The following is a 16979-nucleotide window of genomic DNA, read 5'->3' as shown; positions in this document are numbered from 1 at the left end:
TGGCGCAGATGGTTAAGAATCTGCCTGCAATGCAGGAGACCCGGGTTCCATCCCTGGGTCCGGTAGATCCACATGCCGGGGGGCATTTAAACCCGTGTGCCACAACTACTGAGCCCGTGTTCTAGAGCGTGTACTCCACGAGAGAAGCCACCGCAGTGAGAAGCCCAGGCATCACAACTAGAGAATAGCCCCTATTCACCACAACCAGAGAAAGCTTGTCCACATCAACAAAGACCCAGCACGGCCAACAATAAGTAACTCATTTCTTAAAAATTTATAATCCACTAAAACTGTGCCCACAAATCTCTGCAAGATAAGCTCTCCTGTTCTTGGGTTGCTTATGAGCTACTATGGGACAAGACCCCTAAGACTTTTCAGAGCCTTATTTGTGAGGCATGCCCTGAAGATCTTTAGAGCCTTTCATCTGCCTGGAGAATTCTATGAAGTACTGCCTTAGATCTTTCTGAGGTTTTGACAAAGGATTTTTACAGTCCCATTCTGGATCTGATCATTGCCCTGAAACCATTTCTTAATTTGAGAATCATTTGCCATCTGGAGAAGCTGAGAATAAGAAACAGTTTTATTTTCAAACCCAGAAAGTGCAAGCTCCTTTATATTTCTTCTAAACGTTGCATGAGAGCCAAGCAGCTCTGTATTAAGATCGTGCTTCTCCTCTCACGTGTTTTCATAGACAGCAAGAGGCAGCCAGATGGCACGTCCAGCATCCTGTCTGGAAATCCATATCTTGATCATCAATTTGTTAGGTACATCTTCTGTTTTCTACCTTCCCATAGGAAACAGGGTTATCAAGTTTTCCACCACTTCATGATAAAAGCCTCCTTGCCTCGTGCTTGAGATCATATTTTCCTTGCTTCCCTTCAGGCCCTCGTGACCGCCTCCTTAAAGCCCATCGTGATTCCACCAGCAGGCTCCTCCAGGCTCTTCCAGCTACCACCCACTTCCCAAAGCCAGGGCCAACTGTTTAAGGATTCTGCTACAGGAGCACCTCACAGCTCCCAAATTTGGATTTCAGTCAACTGTTGCTTGGGTGCTACCTTCCACCCTAAGACTTAGTGGAGTAAAAAAAAAAAAAAAAATGACCATTTGATTATTCTTTACACTTTTATTTTATATTGGAGTATAGTCAATTAACAGTGATGCGTTAGTTTCAGGTGTACAGCAGAGTGATTCAGTTATGCCCATACAAGTATCCTTCCTTTTCAGATTCTTTTCCCACTTAGATTACTGTAGAGTATTGGGCCAAGTTCCCTGTGCTATACAGTCAGTCCTTGTTGGTTGTCTACTTTAAATCTAGTAGCATATGACCATTTTATTATGATCATGGATCCCGTGGGTCCAGAATTTGAAAAGGGCACCGTGGGGCCAGTTTACCTTTGCTCCACAATATGCAGGGCTTTAGTTGGGAAGTCACAAAAGCTGGGGGTTACCCAATGACTGAGGATCTTTGGGACCCTCATATGCTCACTCATCTGGTGCTGAGGCTGGGAGGGCTCATCCCAGAGCTGCTGACTAGAAGGTCAGCACCTGACCTCACAACATAGCAACCTCGGGATAGTCAGCCCTCCTACAAAATGACTCAAAGCACAAGCACTCTGTTGCCCCAAATGATGGTTGTTCATAGAGGAATAAGATGAGCTTCCCTGGTGACTCAGATGGTAAAAAATCCACCTGCAATGCGAGAGACATGGGTTCAGTCCCTGGGTGGGAAAGATCCCCTGGTGAAGGGAATGGCTACCCACTCCACTATTCTTGGGATTCCCTCGTGGCTCAGACAGTAAAGAATCTGCCTACAGTGCAGGAGACCCAGGTTCGATCCCTGGGTTGGGAAGATCCCCTGGAGGAGAAAATGGCAAAACCCACTCCAGTATTCTTGCCTGGAGAACTCCATGGACAGAGGAGCCTGGCAGGCTGTAGTCCATGGGGTTGCAAAGAATTGGACGCGACTGAGCGACTAACACTTTCATAGGGTGATAAACTCTTATTTATCCCAAATAGTACATTATTTCCATGACAAATCAGTATCATTAAGATCTCTGATTTATAGCTAGTTGGGCAAAGGAGAAGGGGGAAGAGAGGAGAAAGAAAGGAAGGAAGAGGGAAAGAAAGAAAGAGGGAAAGGGAGAGAAAAAAAGAAAACTGGGAGAAACAGATGAACAGAGAGCAGAGACACAAAGCAAGGAATAAAGTCACCAGGCATCCTGCAAAAAGCCAGAGCATCTGTTTCCCAAGCCTCTGAATGGAAAACAGAATGAACAGAATGTTCTCCATCATTGAGCAGCCAAATCAATTTGTTAATTGAGATCAAAAGAGCATAAATATTATAACTCTGCAGTCAAACCAAAGAACTGAAGTAGAGAATAGTTAAATCCCAAAGGCCAAGTGTGTATATCACCACACAGCAAATACCTGAAGCAGGGAAATGACCAGCACAATTTTATGAAAGCCCTTTGTGTGTTAATCACATCCCTGACGGGGGTGAGAGGACCCCAGGTTAATACAGTCCCATAGAGGTGTATGTAGAGAGCAGTAACTACAGAAAAGAGATACCCCCACTCAAAAAGACTTGGAGTAGCTGCTTTCCAGGAGTAAGTCTGGAAGAGAAGGTCCCAGAGCGAAAACTAGTGCATTCTCCTCCCTGGTCAGACCAGGATGGTTTTTAAAGGAGTTGGTCACCATGTAAAAGATTAACTTTTTTCAAATAAATGCATATTTAGAGGGTTGACATTTAGAAAACGCAAGTTTTGTGGAATTGTGATATGTTTTAGAATCATAATGTTAAAAAGATGAATGGCAGATTAATGGAGAATCATAAATGTTAAAAAGATGAATGGCAGATTAATGGAATAGAAAAGGAAGAATATTGTTTTTTAAAAAAGATTAATTTGTTTCAAAGTCACAAAGTGCTTGTGGCCCATTCCATTATCAGAGATTTTGTCATCAACTGTCAGAGCCTTTTCTCGTGATTCCCACAGTCTCCAGAAGTCTGCAGCTTCTAGAAATTATTGTTTGGGATTCTGGTATTTATAGGCTGCATTTTGAGGCCCCACAGTTTTCCGTGACAAAGCTTGTATGCCCACATATAGATGCAGAAAGGGAGATAAAGATGGAATATGAAGCAAGAGAGACAGCAAGCATAATTCAGAACGATCCATGCATCCCAGTGTTCGCTGTAGCACTGTTTACAATAGCCAAGACATGGAAGCACCCTGAACACCCACTGACAGGTGAATGGATAGAGAGGTGGTGCATATAGACAATGGGTTACTACTACACAGCCATAAAACGGAGTGAAATAATATCATTTGCAGCAACACAGAGAGACCTAGAGATCGTCACACTGAGTGAAGTATGTCAGAGAGAGAAAAACAAATATCATGTGCTGTCCCTTATATATGGAATCTTAAAAATAGTAGAAATGAACTTATTATCTACAGAACAGAAATAGTCACAGATGTAGAAAACAAACTTATGGGTTACCAGGGGAAGGGGGTGGGGAGGGATAAATTGGGAGACTGGGATTAACTATACACACTTCCATGTGTAAAATAGATACCTAATAAAGCCCTACTGTATAGCACAGGAAACTCTCATCAGTACTCTGTAACAACCTATATGGGACAAGAATTTTTAACAGAGTGGATATATGTTTAAAGAAAAATAGATAAAAAGATGATAGGTGGTTACCTTGAACTTTGAGGGATTATTAACCCTGTTCCTGTTTTTATCCTACAAAGCGAGGCTGAACCTAATCCAACAACTGTGGGTTTATAGCCTCAACATAATTTTTTTAATTATTGAAAACTGGAGATTGGAAACCAAAGATTATCAGTCTATTAAAAGAAATCAAATGAAGTCACATTCTCTTGCAAGCAATCTTACTAAATAAGTAGAATATTCTTGTTTAGTCACTAAGTTGTGTCCAACTCTTTTTGGACTCCATAGACTGTAGCCTGCCAGGCTGCTCTGTCCCTGGGATCTTCCAAGCAAGACTACTGGTGTGGGTTGCCATTTCCTTCTCCAGTGGATCTTCCCTACCCAGGAATTGAACCCACATCTCTTGCATTGGAGATGGATTCTTTACCACTGAGCCACCTGGAAAGCCCATTAAGTAGAATATATAGGCCACCAAATATAGTTTAAATTCCAAACCATCTATTTCAAGCAGTTTGAATAAACCTATATTCTATTATTGTATTTTAATTAGTTCCTTTAAGATTACCATTATAGCATTTGTCGGGTTTGTCACCTTCAAAGATTAACTATTTTCTTTATAAAATTCTCACAATCCTAACGGTACAATTCATGAAAACAGAGAAAAGATGAAGGGAAAGTTCTGTATTTTGTGAGTTTGTTCTTAGTACAGTGGCTCTCTGGCTTTCTAGGTCTAAGTAATAAGCTAATCTTTTTAGCTCTCAAAAGCTAAGTAAGTCAATTTGACTTACAAATATAGAACTAAATCTTTAAAAAGAACATTCAGAGGAAACTCTCTGGCATGATGGAAATATTCTGTCTCTTGATTTGGATGTCAAAAATCATCTACCTAAACACTTAAACGTCTGTGAATTTTACTGCTCCTAATTTTACTGTAAAAACCTCAATTTTTAAAAATAGTATTTGATGGGTCAAGATGTATGGAGTGTTTTGGTGTGAATAGAGTCATATATTTTCCTTTCCAGTTAATTATTTTCTTACCTGTTGTTTATAAAAGTAGTAAAAAAAAAAAAAATAGACAGTATGTATTAACATAGCCTCTGTCATTTAAAAATTCTATTTAAAGATCCAGCCAAGGTCTCTAGGATTGGTCATTATGCTTGGTTTTAGCCTGATAATACTTTTCTACAAGTGAAAGAGAAAGTCGCTCAGTCGTGTCCAACTCTGGGACCCCATGGACTATACAATCCATGGATTCTCCAGGCCAGAATACTGGAGTGGGTTGCCATTCCTTCTCCAGGAGATCTTCCCAACCCAGGGATCAAACTCAGGTCTCCTGCATTGCAGGCGGATTCTTTACCGTCTGAGCCATCAGGGAAGCCCAAGAACACTGGAGTGGGTAGCCTATCCCTTCTCCATCTGAGCTTCCCAACCCAGTAATCGAACCAGGGTCTCCTGCATTGCAGGAGATTCTTTACCAGCTGAGTACAAGGGAGGAAGTATATTCTCTCCTTTATCCACAATGCTCTGCTGCCAAAGATTACCGTTGGGTTAGAAAAAAACTTAAAACTAATATTGTAGAGGGACTTCCCTAGTGGTCCAGTAGTTAAGAATCCACCTTCCAATGCAGAAACAAGGGTTCAATCCCTGGCTGGGGAAGTAAGGTCCCGCATGCTGCAACTAAGACCCAATGCAGCCAAATAAATAAGTATTTTTTAAAAACTTAATATTGTAGTGATGATATGATAATAAATACAGTAAGTCAGGCAGAGAAGCAGAAATATCCAATGACATTGCTTATATGTGGAATCTAAAAAAGAAATGATACAAATGAACTTACAACACGAAAAGAGATTTACAGACTTAGAGAACTGAACTTATGGTTGCAGGGATGAGGAAGGATGGGGGAAGGGATTGTTAGGGAGTTTGGGATCAACATGTACACACTGCTATTTTTAAAATGGATAACCAACAAGGACCTACTGTGTAGTACAGGGAACTCTTGCTCAGTGTTGTGTGGCAGCCTGGATGGGAGAGGAGTTTAGCAGAGAATAGATAGATACAGGAGAAGGCAATGGCACCCCATTCCAGTACTCTTGCCTGGAAAATCCCATGGATGGAGGAGCCTGGTAGGCTGCAGTCCATGGGGTTGCAAAGAGTTGGACACGACTGAGTGTCTTCACTTTCACTTTTCACTTTCATGCATTGGAGGAGGAAATGGCAACCCACTCCAGTGTTCTTGCCTGGAGAATCCCAGGGATGGGGGAGCCTGGTGGGCTGCCGTCAGTGGGGTCACACAGAGTTGGACACAACTGAAGCAACTTGGCAGATAGATACATCTATATGTATGGCTGAGTCCCTTCGCTGTTCACCTGAAATTGTCACACCATTGTCTGTTAATTGGCTATATCCCAATACAAAACAAAAAGTTTTGTTTTTTTTAATTTTTAAGTACATTCGAGTATTTACCAGCATAGTGTAAAGAGAAATACTGTTTTATCTATCAAGGAGTATTGTAAAATAAAAACAATAGAAGGACAGAACTTCATACTTGCGTAAAGAGAAAGCTGTCAGGCAAGGAGATAATTCTAGTGGGAAAAGCACTCAGATAACACATAGATGTGACCTATGAATAAGCTGAGCAATGTGGGTGTATTTTTTATTAGTGAACCATCCTTAACACTTTGGGCTATATGCCCTTTTGGTCATGGTGTATTATCCTGCTGAAATCAGTTTGTTAATTCTTTCAGATTTTGCATCTGTCCTTATGAGATTGGTCTCTGGGGGTGTGTCTGTGAAAGAGATATTCATCAAGTTTTGCTGCCAGGATTAAGTAAAATGAGTCAGGATGGTGTCTGTCCATTTCTGTTCTAGAGGATTTTCCATAGCACAGGAATTGCCTGGGGCGTGGTTTGCCTGTACCATCATCTGTGCCCAATAATGTTTAGGAGAATGTTTTTATGACAACATAAAACAATTTCCCCTAGTTATGAATTGATTCTGATTATTTCACCTTTCTTTGAGTCAATTTTTATAATTTATATTTTCCTATAAAAGCGTGCATTTCCCAAACTACTTAATTTATTAACAGAAAATTATAAATGTCATTCTCATAATGTCTAAAAACAACACATCCTTTCTTAAATCCCTTTCTCATTCCTCATGTTAGATATTTGTGTTTTTGCCTTGTTTTATTCCTGACTAGACCTTGCCATGGGTTTGGTGGTTTAATGGTCTGTTCAAAGAACCAACTCGTGGGTTTATCATCTATATTGTTTTTCTCATGCATCAGTTTCTGCGTTTATCGTCACTAATTTTTACTTTGGTTTTTTTAGTCCTTTGGGTTTTTAAAGCTAGATTTAAAATTAAATAGATAGATTTTAATCTATTTAATTTGGGTTTTAATCTATCTATTTAATTTGGGTTTCCCTGATAGCGCAGTCGGTAAAGAATCTGCCTGTGGTGCAGGAGACCTGGGCTTGAGCCCTGGATCAGGAAGATCCCCTGGAGAAGGGAATTGCAACCCACTCCAGTATTCTTGTCTGGAGAATTCCATGGACATGTAGTCACAAAGAAAGAGTCGGACACAACAGAGCTACTAACACTTTCACTACTTCCGCTTTGGTATTTAATTTACTTCCTTTTTCTTGTTTAATAACAAAAGTATTTAAGGCAGTGTGTTTTCTTTTGAATGTAGCTTTGACTGCCCCATGAATACTAATGTAAAATTCTCTTTCGTTAATTTCTTTACTGTCTATAACTGCAATTATCATCTCTTTAATCCAGCCTAAAGAGATACTTAAAAAAAATAATTCTCAATGATAAGGTTGTTTTACTGTTAACCTTTATATAATTTTCTAGTTTTATCTCACTGTGATTAGGGCCAGTGCATATCCTACTTTTTGTAACTGGGAAGAGGAGTGTTACTTCTGGCCCAATACATAATCAGTTCAGTTCAGTCGCTCAGTCGTGTCTGACTCTTTGCGACCCCACGGACTGCAACATGCCAGGCCTCCCTTCTAAATGCTCTGGGGACCACAATAAATGTGTATAAGATTTTCATGTAACTACAAAATCAAATCTGTTGATTATCCAGATGGTCTGCACACTCATTTGCTTTTTGACTACTTGAACTGCCAAGCACCGGGTCACCCACGGACATCGCGATTTGGTCCATTTCTTTTGCATGAGAACAGTTTTTGCTTCGTTTCAGTACCATGTTATTCAGTTGCATGAAGAGGATGGTTTTCATTTTTTGTTACATTTTTGTCAGTATAAAAGAAACAAGTTTTGTGGGTTTTGCCTTGGATTTTGCTCTGCCTATTATTCCTATTCCCATCCTCACTTTCTTCCTGGCACGTCTTTGTCCATCCTTTCATTTATCTTTCTGTGTCTTTTTGTTTTAGATGCGTCTCAACATCTATACTCCGTTATAAATGGAGTATAGTTAGATTTTGTCTTTGACCTAATCTGTGAGCCATCTTTGTCCAGTAAAGGAGTTATATCCCATTTCCTATAGAAAAGGACAGTATTTTGGCTTTTTAAATTTGTGTTATTCAAGCACTTTACATTTTTAATACTTCCCTGCTATTTCCTTCTTCTTGTCTAGTTGTTGTTCGAGTTTTATTGATTCTTTTTTTACTAATGATTGGAAAGTTCTACATTCTTTTTGCTTATCTGGTTGTGTTCACTATTTGATTATCCATACGGAAGAGAATCTGGGAGACTTGAGTTAGATGACCATCAGAGATTGTATCTGCCCTGCTCAAACCTTTAAAACCAAAGAGGAGGAAGGTTTAGATTTATCACAGCATAGAGATCTCCTGGATTATGAGAAATAAGAAGGCAGCTAGTAGGGGGGAGCCTTGATAAGGAGTTTCACTTTTGTTTAGAGGACTTATTTGTGTGTTTTGGGTGCCTAGAGATCTCTAAGGTAAAATCCCTTCTCTAACTGATGTAATTGCATACAATACCTTCCCTTGGCATGGTACTTCTGTAGTTTTTCAGATTTGGCTGGCATATCTTCTCTTAGAGTGGAAAGAACCTCGAAGGCAGAAGGGTTTTGTTTATTTATCTTTTTTGCATGCCCAAGTTGCTCCTATTAGAGAAGGCAATGGCACCCCACTCCAGTACTCTTGCCTGGAAAATCCCATGGACGGAGGAGCCTGGTGGGCTGCAGTCCATGGGGTCGCTAAGAGTCGGACACGACTGAGCAACTTCCCTTTCACTTTTCACTTTCATGCATTGAAGAAGGAAATGGCAGCCCACTCCGGTGTTCTTGCCTGGAGAATCCCAGGGACGGGGGAGCCTGGTGGGCTGCCGTCAATGGGGTCGCACAGGGTCGGACACGACTGAAGTGACTTAGCAGCAGCAGCACAAACTTATGAGGCAAACAGAGCATCTAGTAGAATCCTTATTTTGCAGAAAAGGAAAGAGTTGCGCTCCAAATTAAATGATTTTCTCAAGCTCACGTGGCTAAATGGAGATGACACCCAGGTCATCCTTTACTCCGCTGCTTTCCCCCACCTACCAAACTGTCTCCCAGAACAAAAGAGACGTCCTGGATGCTGTTTGTCTTGCCTTGATGACAACAGGGACTTAATCTTTCATTATTTGTGCAGCAGAGGAAAGTAGGTGCCGTTTGCCCTATTTTCTGCTGGGACTCTGGCACCGCCGTAAGCCCTGAGCACACATGAGGAATTCCTATGCTCGGTGAAGTCATCCAGACAGGGAGGAATAGGGAAGGGCAAGAAGGGAAGCCCACCCCCTGAGGTGGGAAGGTGGCTCAGAAAACCATCAGAGATGCCTCTGCTCTGGCCCAGCAGCATCCAGAAGGGATCCTCTCCCTGGATGGTTTCAGCATTCACAGCTGCATCGGTCCCTTTCCCCAAACCCCTGCAGTTAATGCTGCTGGGATGTGCCAGCGAAGTTAGTGCTATTAGATTTCTCATTTTATTAGGCTTTAATCAGGCTCTCCTGTGAAGTGCTCCATCAGTTCAAGTTTGCATTTTGCATATAAAATAATCAAAGGAGAGTGAAGCGTCGTAGACACAGCATGTTTTTTTAATGAAAATGATATTTTTAATTTAGTCATATAAAAATCATCTGGGGGTGGGGAAGGGAAGAATTGGGAGTTTGGGATTAGCAGATGCAAAGTAATATATATAGGATGGGTAAACAACAAGCTTCTCCTGTATAGCACGGGGAACTTTATTCAATATCCTGTGATAAACCTTAATGGAAAAGAAATGAAAACATATATATATGTATATATGCATATATATGTATAACAAAGAAAGTGAAAGTCGCTTAGTCGTGTCCAACTCTTTTCAACCCCATGGACTATACAGTCAGTCCATGGAATTCTCCAAGCCAAAATACTGGAGTGGGTAGCCTTTTCCTTCTCCAGGGGATCTTCCGAACCCAGGTCTCCCATATTGCAGGCGGATTCTTTACCAGCTGAGCCACAGGGAAGTCCATGTATAACTGAGTCACTTTGCTGTACAGCAGAAATTAACAGTACACTGTAAATCAACTATACTTCAATAAAATATTTTTTAAAGAACTTTTTAAAAAGCCAGTGTAGGGACTTCCCTGTGGTCCAGTGGTTAAACCTCTACGCTTCCAGGCAGGACAGAGGGCGAGTCCAACCCCTGGTCGAAAAACTAAGATTCCCACATGCCATGTACTGCAGCCAATAAATTAACAAAATAAAATTATTTCATTTAAAAAAATGTACACCAAACAAAAAATCATCTGGATGTTATACATCAAAGTGAGAGAAAGATTTATATATTCTCTTACACAGGCCTCAAAAAACCCATGATCCAAGAGGGAGGAGATATAGGTATCAGATCAGATCAGTCGCTCAGTCGTGTCCGACTCTTTGCGACCCCATGAATCGCAGCACGCCAGGCCTCCCTGTCCATCACCAACTCCCGGAGTTCACTGAGACTCACGTCCATCGAGGCAGTGATGCCATCCAGCCATCTCATCCTCTGTCGTCCCCTTCTCCTCCTGCCCCCAATCCCTCCCAGCATCAGAGTCCTTTCTAATGAGTCAAGTCCTCGCATGAGGTGGCCAAAGTACTGGAGTTTCAGCTTTAGCATCATCCCTTCCAAAGAAATCCCAGGGCTGATCTCCTTCAGAATGGACTGGTTGGATCTCCTTGCAGTCCAAGGGACTCTCAAGAGTCTTCTCCAACACCACAGTTCAAAAGCATCAATTCTTCGGCGCTCAGCCTTCTTCACAGTCCAACTCTCACATCCATACATGATATAGGTATACCCATGGTTAATTCATGTTGATGTATGACAGAAATCAAACCAGTATTGTAAACCAATCATCAATCAATTAAAAATAAATAAATATTTTTTTTAAAAGCCCATGATCTGTGTAGGTTTGTGAAATGATTTCCAATTACTTGAATATTTTCCCTTCTGTCATTTGAGTACCAACCCCGGCATTCTTTAAAATCAACCTAAAAACTCCCTTCCTCTGAAAATTTTATTTCCATGACATTTAGGGATACTTATTTTTACAGCTTATGTTCATTTGTGCATGATATTTGGAAAAGTCTACTGTGATAGAAAGAACATGGATCTGGGTCAGTCCACAAGCTTGTGTTCCAGTTTCAAGGTCTGCAAATCAGCTCACTTCTTTGAGCCTCAGTTTTCTTATCTGTAAAATATGGGCATGAGACGAAATGGTCTTCCAAATGTATGAACTGTTAAAAGCTCTTCAGTTGTTGGGTATTTGTCTCTTCCACTCATCCAGCTGGGTCAGGAATCCCCGTAGAAGAGAAAAGCATACCTTCTTCGCCTCGGGCACTTCCGTCCCCGCCCCTAGGCTGCCTGGCACTCTGCATGGCCCCCAGTGGATATCCTGTCAGTGCTGATTGCCAGACCAACCGACAGCACCTGTGGTGGCCAGGAGGTGGCACTTTGGTGTTTTCTGCAATCAGAGAACAAACCACCGAGTGAGAGATCACTCAGGTACCTGAGTGATCAAAACCACCAAGGAGCTATATCTTCTAAATTTGCATATAATAAATAAAATTTGGTAGTGGTGATGGTATTCAGGTCTGTGGGTCTTCATACATGCATAGATTTCTGGAGCTAGCACCACAATGAAGATGCAGTCATCTCATTATCCCCCAAAACTCCTTGTGTCCAACTCCACCGGACTCCAAACCCTGACAGCTCTATTCCAGAATATCTCATGAATTGAGTCATATCGTAATGTAACCTTTAAGACTGGATGCTTTCTCTCACCATAATGCCTTTGAAAGCAAGCCTTGGTGTTGCATATCCATAATTTGTATTATTAACTCATTCCTTTTTATCGCTGAATAGCATTCTATCATATAGCTGTATCACAGTTTGTTTATTCACCTGTTGATGGATATTCTGGTTGTTTCCAGTTGGGGACACTTATGAATACAACTGCTTTAGACACTCATGACTGAGACCAGGTAACTCAGTGGGTAAAGAATCTTCCTGTAGCACAGGAGATGCAGGCAGCGTGGGTTCGATCCCTGGGTTGGGAAGATCCCCTGGTGGAGGGCATGGCAACCCACTCCAGTATTCTTGCCTGGAGAATCCCATGCACAGAGGAGCCTGGCAGGCTGTAGTCTGTAGTCTTGCACAGAGCCTAACATGACTGAAGCAACTGAGCACACACATGTGCAAACATTCATGTGTAAGTTTTTGTGTGAACATAAATTGTGCTTTTTTTGGGGGGGCTGCACTAGGTCTTCGTTGTTTTTTGTGCAGGCTTTCTCTAGTTGCCGTGAGCAGGGGTTACTCTTCCTTGCAGTACGTGGGCTTCTCATTGCAGTGGCCTCTCTTGTTGTGGAGCATGGGCTTTAGGCACATGGGAGTGGTGGCTCATGAGCTCAGGGGTTGTGGTACACAGGCTTAGCTGCTCCGCGGCATGTGGGATCTTCCTGGACCAAGGATCGAACCCATGTCTCTTGTATTGGTGAAAGTGAAAGTCACTCAGTCGTGTCCGACTCTTTGCGACCCTATGGGCTATACAGTCCATGGTATTCTCCAGGCCAGAATACTGGAGTGGGTAGCCTTTCCCTTCTCCAGAGGATCTTCCCAATTCAGGAATCGAACCGAGGTCTCCTGCATTGCAGGTGGATTCTTTAGCGGCTGAGCCACAAGGGAAGCCCAAGAATACTGGAGTGGGTAGCCTATCCCTTCTCCAGCAGATCTTCCTGACCCAGGAATTGAACTGGGGTCTCCTGCATTGCAGGTGGATACTTTACCAACTGAGCTATCAGGGAGATTCTTATCCACTGCACCACCAAGGAAGTCCAAACATAAGTTTTTATTTCTCTGGGATAAATGCCTGGGACTGAGATTTCTAGATCATGTGGTAATTCTGTGACAGTCTGTTTTCCCAGTGACTGTACCATTTTACATTCCTCCCAACAATGTGTGAGAGTTCCTCTGATTGTCCTACAACCTCACCAGCATTTAGTCTTAATCACTTTTGCTGTTCATCTTCCTCTTTGTTTTGTTTTGATTTCGGCCATTCTGATAGGCTTGTGGTGATATCTTGTTGCAGTTTAATTCCCATTTCCCTAATGGCTAGTCATGTTGACCATCTTTGCATGGACTTATTTGGGGAAGTGACTACAGATCTTTTGCTCATTTTAAGTTGATTTGTTTGCTCTCTCATTGTTGAATTTTAAGAGTTCTTTATTCTGGACATAGGTCCTTTATCAGATCTGTCTCTGCAGATACTTTTTTCCCCAGTCTGCATGCTGTCTTTTCATTCTCCCATCAGTGTCTTTCTTAGAGAAGAGTTCTAAATTTTATGCAGTTTTTTTTCTTTGTTGGGTTGTGCTTTTCGTGTCATTCCTAAGAAATCTTTGCCCAGTCCAAGGTCACAGAGATTTTCTCCTGTGTTTTCTTCTACAAGTTTTACGGTTTTACATTTTACATTTAGATCAATGGCCCATTTTGAATTACTTTTTCATGAAGTGTGAAATTTAGGTCAATGTTTATTTCTTTTGGCATGTGGGTGTTCAAATCCCGAGAAATGCTGAGTTACCCAAATGCTCAAATGATCCTTTCTCCATTGAACTGCCTTTGCATTTTTGTGAAAAATCAATCAGTCGTATTTATGTGGGACTATATCTTATTCTCCATTCTGTTCCCACTGATCTGTGTTTTTATTCCTTTGACAGCCTTCTTGACGATTACCTTTCTTGATTCCTGTTACTTTATAGTAAGAAAATCAGCTACTATGAGTCCTCCAACTTTGGGTTTTTTTTTTTTTTTTCAAATGGCTTTTGCTATTCTAGTTTCTTTGCCTTTCCATATATATTTTAGAATCAGCTTGTTGATATCTACCAAAAGTTCTGCTGGAATTTTGGTCAGAATTGCATTAAATCTATAGATTGATTTGAGGAAAATTGACAGTATTCAGCCATATTGAGTTTTTCAACCTAAAACACATTATTTCTCTCCATGTATTTAGATTTTCTTTTATCCCTGTCATCAGCATTTTTGTTTGACTTCTTTCATAGTTCTCAGCTTACAGATCCTACACACATTTTGTTAGATTTATGTCCAAGTATTTTTGGTTTGGGAGTTGTGGATGGTTTTGGTTTTAAATTTCTGTTTCCAGTTTTTCATTGCTGGTATATAGAAATATTTTTGTCTGTTGCCCTGGTATTTGTGACCTTGCCAAACCCATATATTAGTTCTAAGACCTATTTTGTAAATTCCTTGGGACTTTCTACATAGACGATCGTGTCATCTGAAAATAAAGCCATTTGTTTCTTCCGTTTTAATATGTATGCCTTTTAATTTATTTAAACCTGCCTTGATACACTGGCTAGGGCTTCCAGTATGAAAATGCCCAGCAGCAGTAAGAGCAGAAATCCTGACACTGCTCCTGATCTTTGGGAAAAGCATTCAGTCTCACACCACTTAGCCTGATGTCCGCTGTGGCATTTTGGTAGATGTCGTTTTCAGGTTGAATTCTCTTTTAATCCTTTTTGCTGAGAGATTTATTTCATGAATGGATGTTGAATTTTGTCAAATGCTTTTTCTGCATCAGTTGATATAATCATGTGGCTTTATTTTTTATTCTGTTGCTATGAGGGATTATATTGATTGATATTTTTAATACAAAACCAGCTATGCGTTTCTTAGATTAACTCCGCTCGGTCATGATGTGTCATTGTTCTCATGTAGTTTGGGATTTGATTTGCTGATATTTTGTTGGCCAGTCTAATAAGTCCATGTTCATGAAAGATATTGGATACTGGTTTTTAGTTTTTTTTTCTTATATTGTTTTTGTCAATTTTTGGTTTCAGGACAATGCTCATAAAATGAGTTATAAAGTGTTCCTTTTCTTCCATTTTCTAGAAGAGACGTGGAGAATGGATGTTATTTCTTCTTTAAATATTTGGTAGGATTTACCAATGCAATCATCTGAGCCTGAAGTTTTCTTTTTTAAAAGGTTTTTAACTACAAATTTAACTTCTGTAATAGATAAAGTAAGCTTCAGGTTATCTATTTCTTCTTGGGTGAGTTTTGGTAGTTTGTGGCTTGCAAGGAATGGTTTGGTTTTGTCTAAGTTGTTCAATTTTATGCATAAGGTTGTTGTAGATATTCCTTTTTTATCCTTTTAATGTCTATGTGGTCTGTAGTAATAGCTCCTCTTCCATTCCTGATATGGGTCATTAGGTCTTTTCTCTTTTATTCTTTCAAATTAGAGATTTAGCAATTTCACCTATCTCTTGAAAGAATCAACTCTTTATTTCATTGATTTTACACTATTTTCTACTTTTAATTTCATTAATTTCTGTTCTTATCTTTATTATTTCCTTTCATCTGCTTATTTCATAAAACTTGATAAAGATTAACATCACCAGTATTACTGAGTAAAACCATTACAAACTGTTTAAATTCATTATTTTGAGAGCCATCCTAACAGTTTTCCATGCTATATTTCTTTGCAGTTGACCGGTCTAAGCGTCTCCAATGGAAAGGACCAACTTGTAGTGTTCCATACAAAAGACAACAAAGACCTAATTGTCTGCCTCTTCAGCAAACAGCCAACCCACGAGAGTCGAATCGGAGAACTGGTTGGAGTCCTGGTGAATCATTTCAAGAGGTAAAGTTTGGTTTTTGCTTAACGAAGGCAAGTTTAAAATAGATGAAATCTTTCATCATAATTCTCACTGAACTTGTTTCATGCCAATTTTAGCATATTTCATGCCAATTTATTTTCCTTCTTAAGGACAACTTAAATCATCTGTTTCGTGGAAGGCGAAATTAGCATCCCAGCTTAGTTTCAAGATTAGGAATGATCCTCTGCTTTTCCAGCCTCCAGCTGAACCAACAGTCAGAGATTTCCCCAATGGCGATTTCTTCACTGCCAATCCAAACGTAATTAAATCCAAAAGACAGAAAACTTACTTTACATTCTTAGTATCACAGCTTCTCATTTATCCCGAGTATAATCAATTCAAGTATCTGCTATGAATATAAACAAATTAGAAGGCAGGTGTAGGATGACATGTGGGTCCACAAAGACTAAAGGAATTCTAAGAAGCAATTACCTCTGCAAAAACATAGAGTCATGAGGGAATGCAGTATTGTCAGAGAACTTCATAGTAAACCTCGATGATGCCTAGTGTAACTGTGTATGTCTATGGAGTGAACAGTGATGTGAGAAGGAAAAACAGGCAACAGATCCTGATGGTGATGGTGTTCAGTGAGTGGATAACTCTAAGTAGAGGATTTTTGTCTGGTGATTTATTGGAGTTGTTTTAGAGGTGGAGTTTTTTCTCTAAACAAAGGCATATTTAGTGTCTGATGTTCACACATGTAATTCTATGGTGTTCCTTTTTGCTAATAAATGCATGGAGAATAATTTTAGAAGTGAGCTGAAGAGGTCATTTATTTTATGCTCTTAAACCTTGTATTCTAGACCAAAACAGGTCTTTCAATATCTTATATAAATAAATGCTTTCAAATGGTATAAGTGAAATGATGTTGAGTGGTCACCTGGTGGAAAATAAGAATCTGACTGAGGAATTACCAAAAGATAACAATAAATATATAGGCCTTTGAAAAATTTCCTCCTATCTGCCAAATAAAGCTAAGAGAACTACTGAAGGGTTTAGAATGTAAGAGAAAGACATGGAGAAGTCATCTCTACAGTAAAGTCTATAACTCAAATAAGCAGGTCCATTTCCTCTTAATATGTGGTTGTAGCAAAAGATGGATAGTCAAAAGGGATTTTAATTTGTTACCTTTCATTTGGATGCCTGTACT

The 16979-nt window shown here is 40.2% G+C and overlaps 1 protein-coding gene across 2 annotated transcripts in view; it reads left to right on the top strand.

Annotated features, from left to right (window-relative positions):
* The window catches only part of MYO1D (myosin ID), a 361342-nt gene that overhangs the window by 242164 nt on the left and 102199 nt on the right, over positions 1-16979 (top strand). Inside the window, exons 21-22 of one of the 2 annotated variants that reach the window (XM_025281061.3) lie at positions 15659-15813; positions 15940-16683. In XM_025281061.3, coding sequence (XP_025136846.3) covers positions 15659-15813; positions 15940-15949 — 165 coding nt within the window. In that variant the 3' untranslated portion in view covers positions 15950-16683. Of the gene's footprint in view, positions 1-15658; positions 15814-15939; positions 16684-16979 lie in introns of those variants that run through there. The other variant, XM_006059431.4, reaches the window with a different exon arrangement.

Source organism: Bubalus bubalis, chromosome 3 (assembly GCF_019923935.1).
Source record: "Bubalus bubalis isolate 160015118507 breed Murrah chromosome 3, NDDB_SH_1, whole genome shotgun sequence".
Taxonomy (NCBI): Eukaryota; Metazoa; Chordata; class Mammalia; order Artiodactyla; family Bovidae; genus Bubalus; species Bubalus bubalis.
This window is presented reverse-complemented; position numbering and strand designations above follow the sequence as displayed.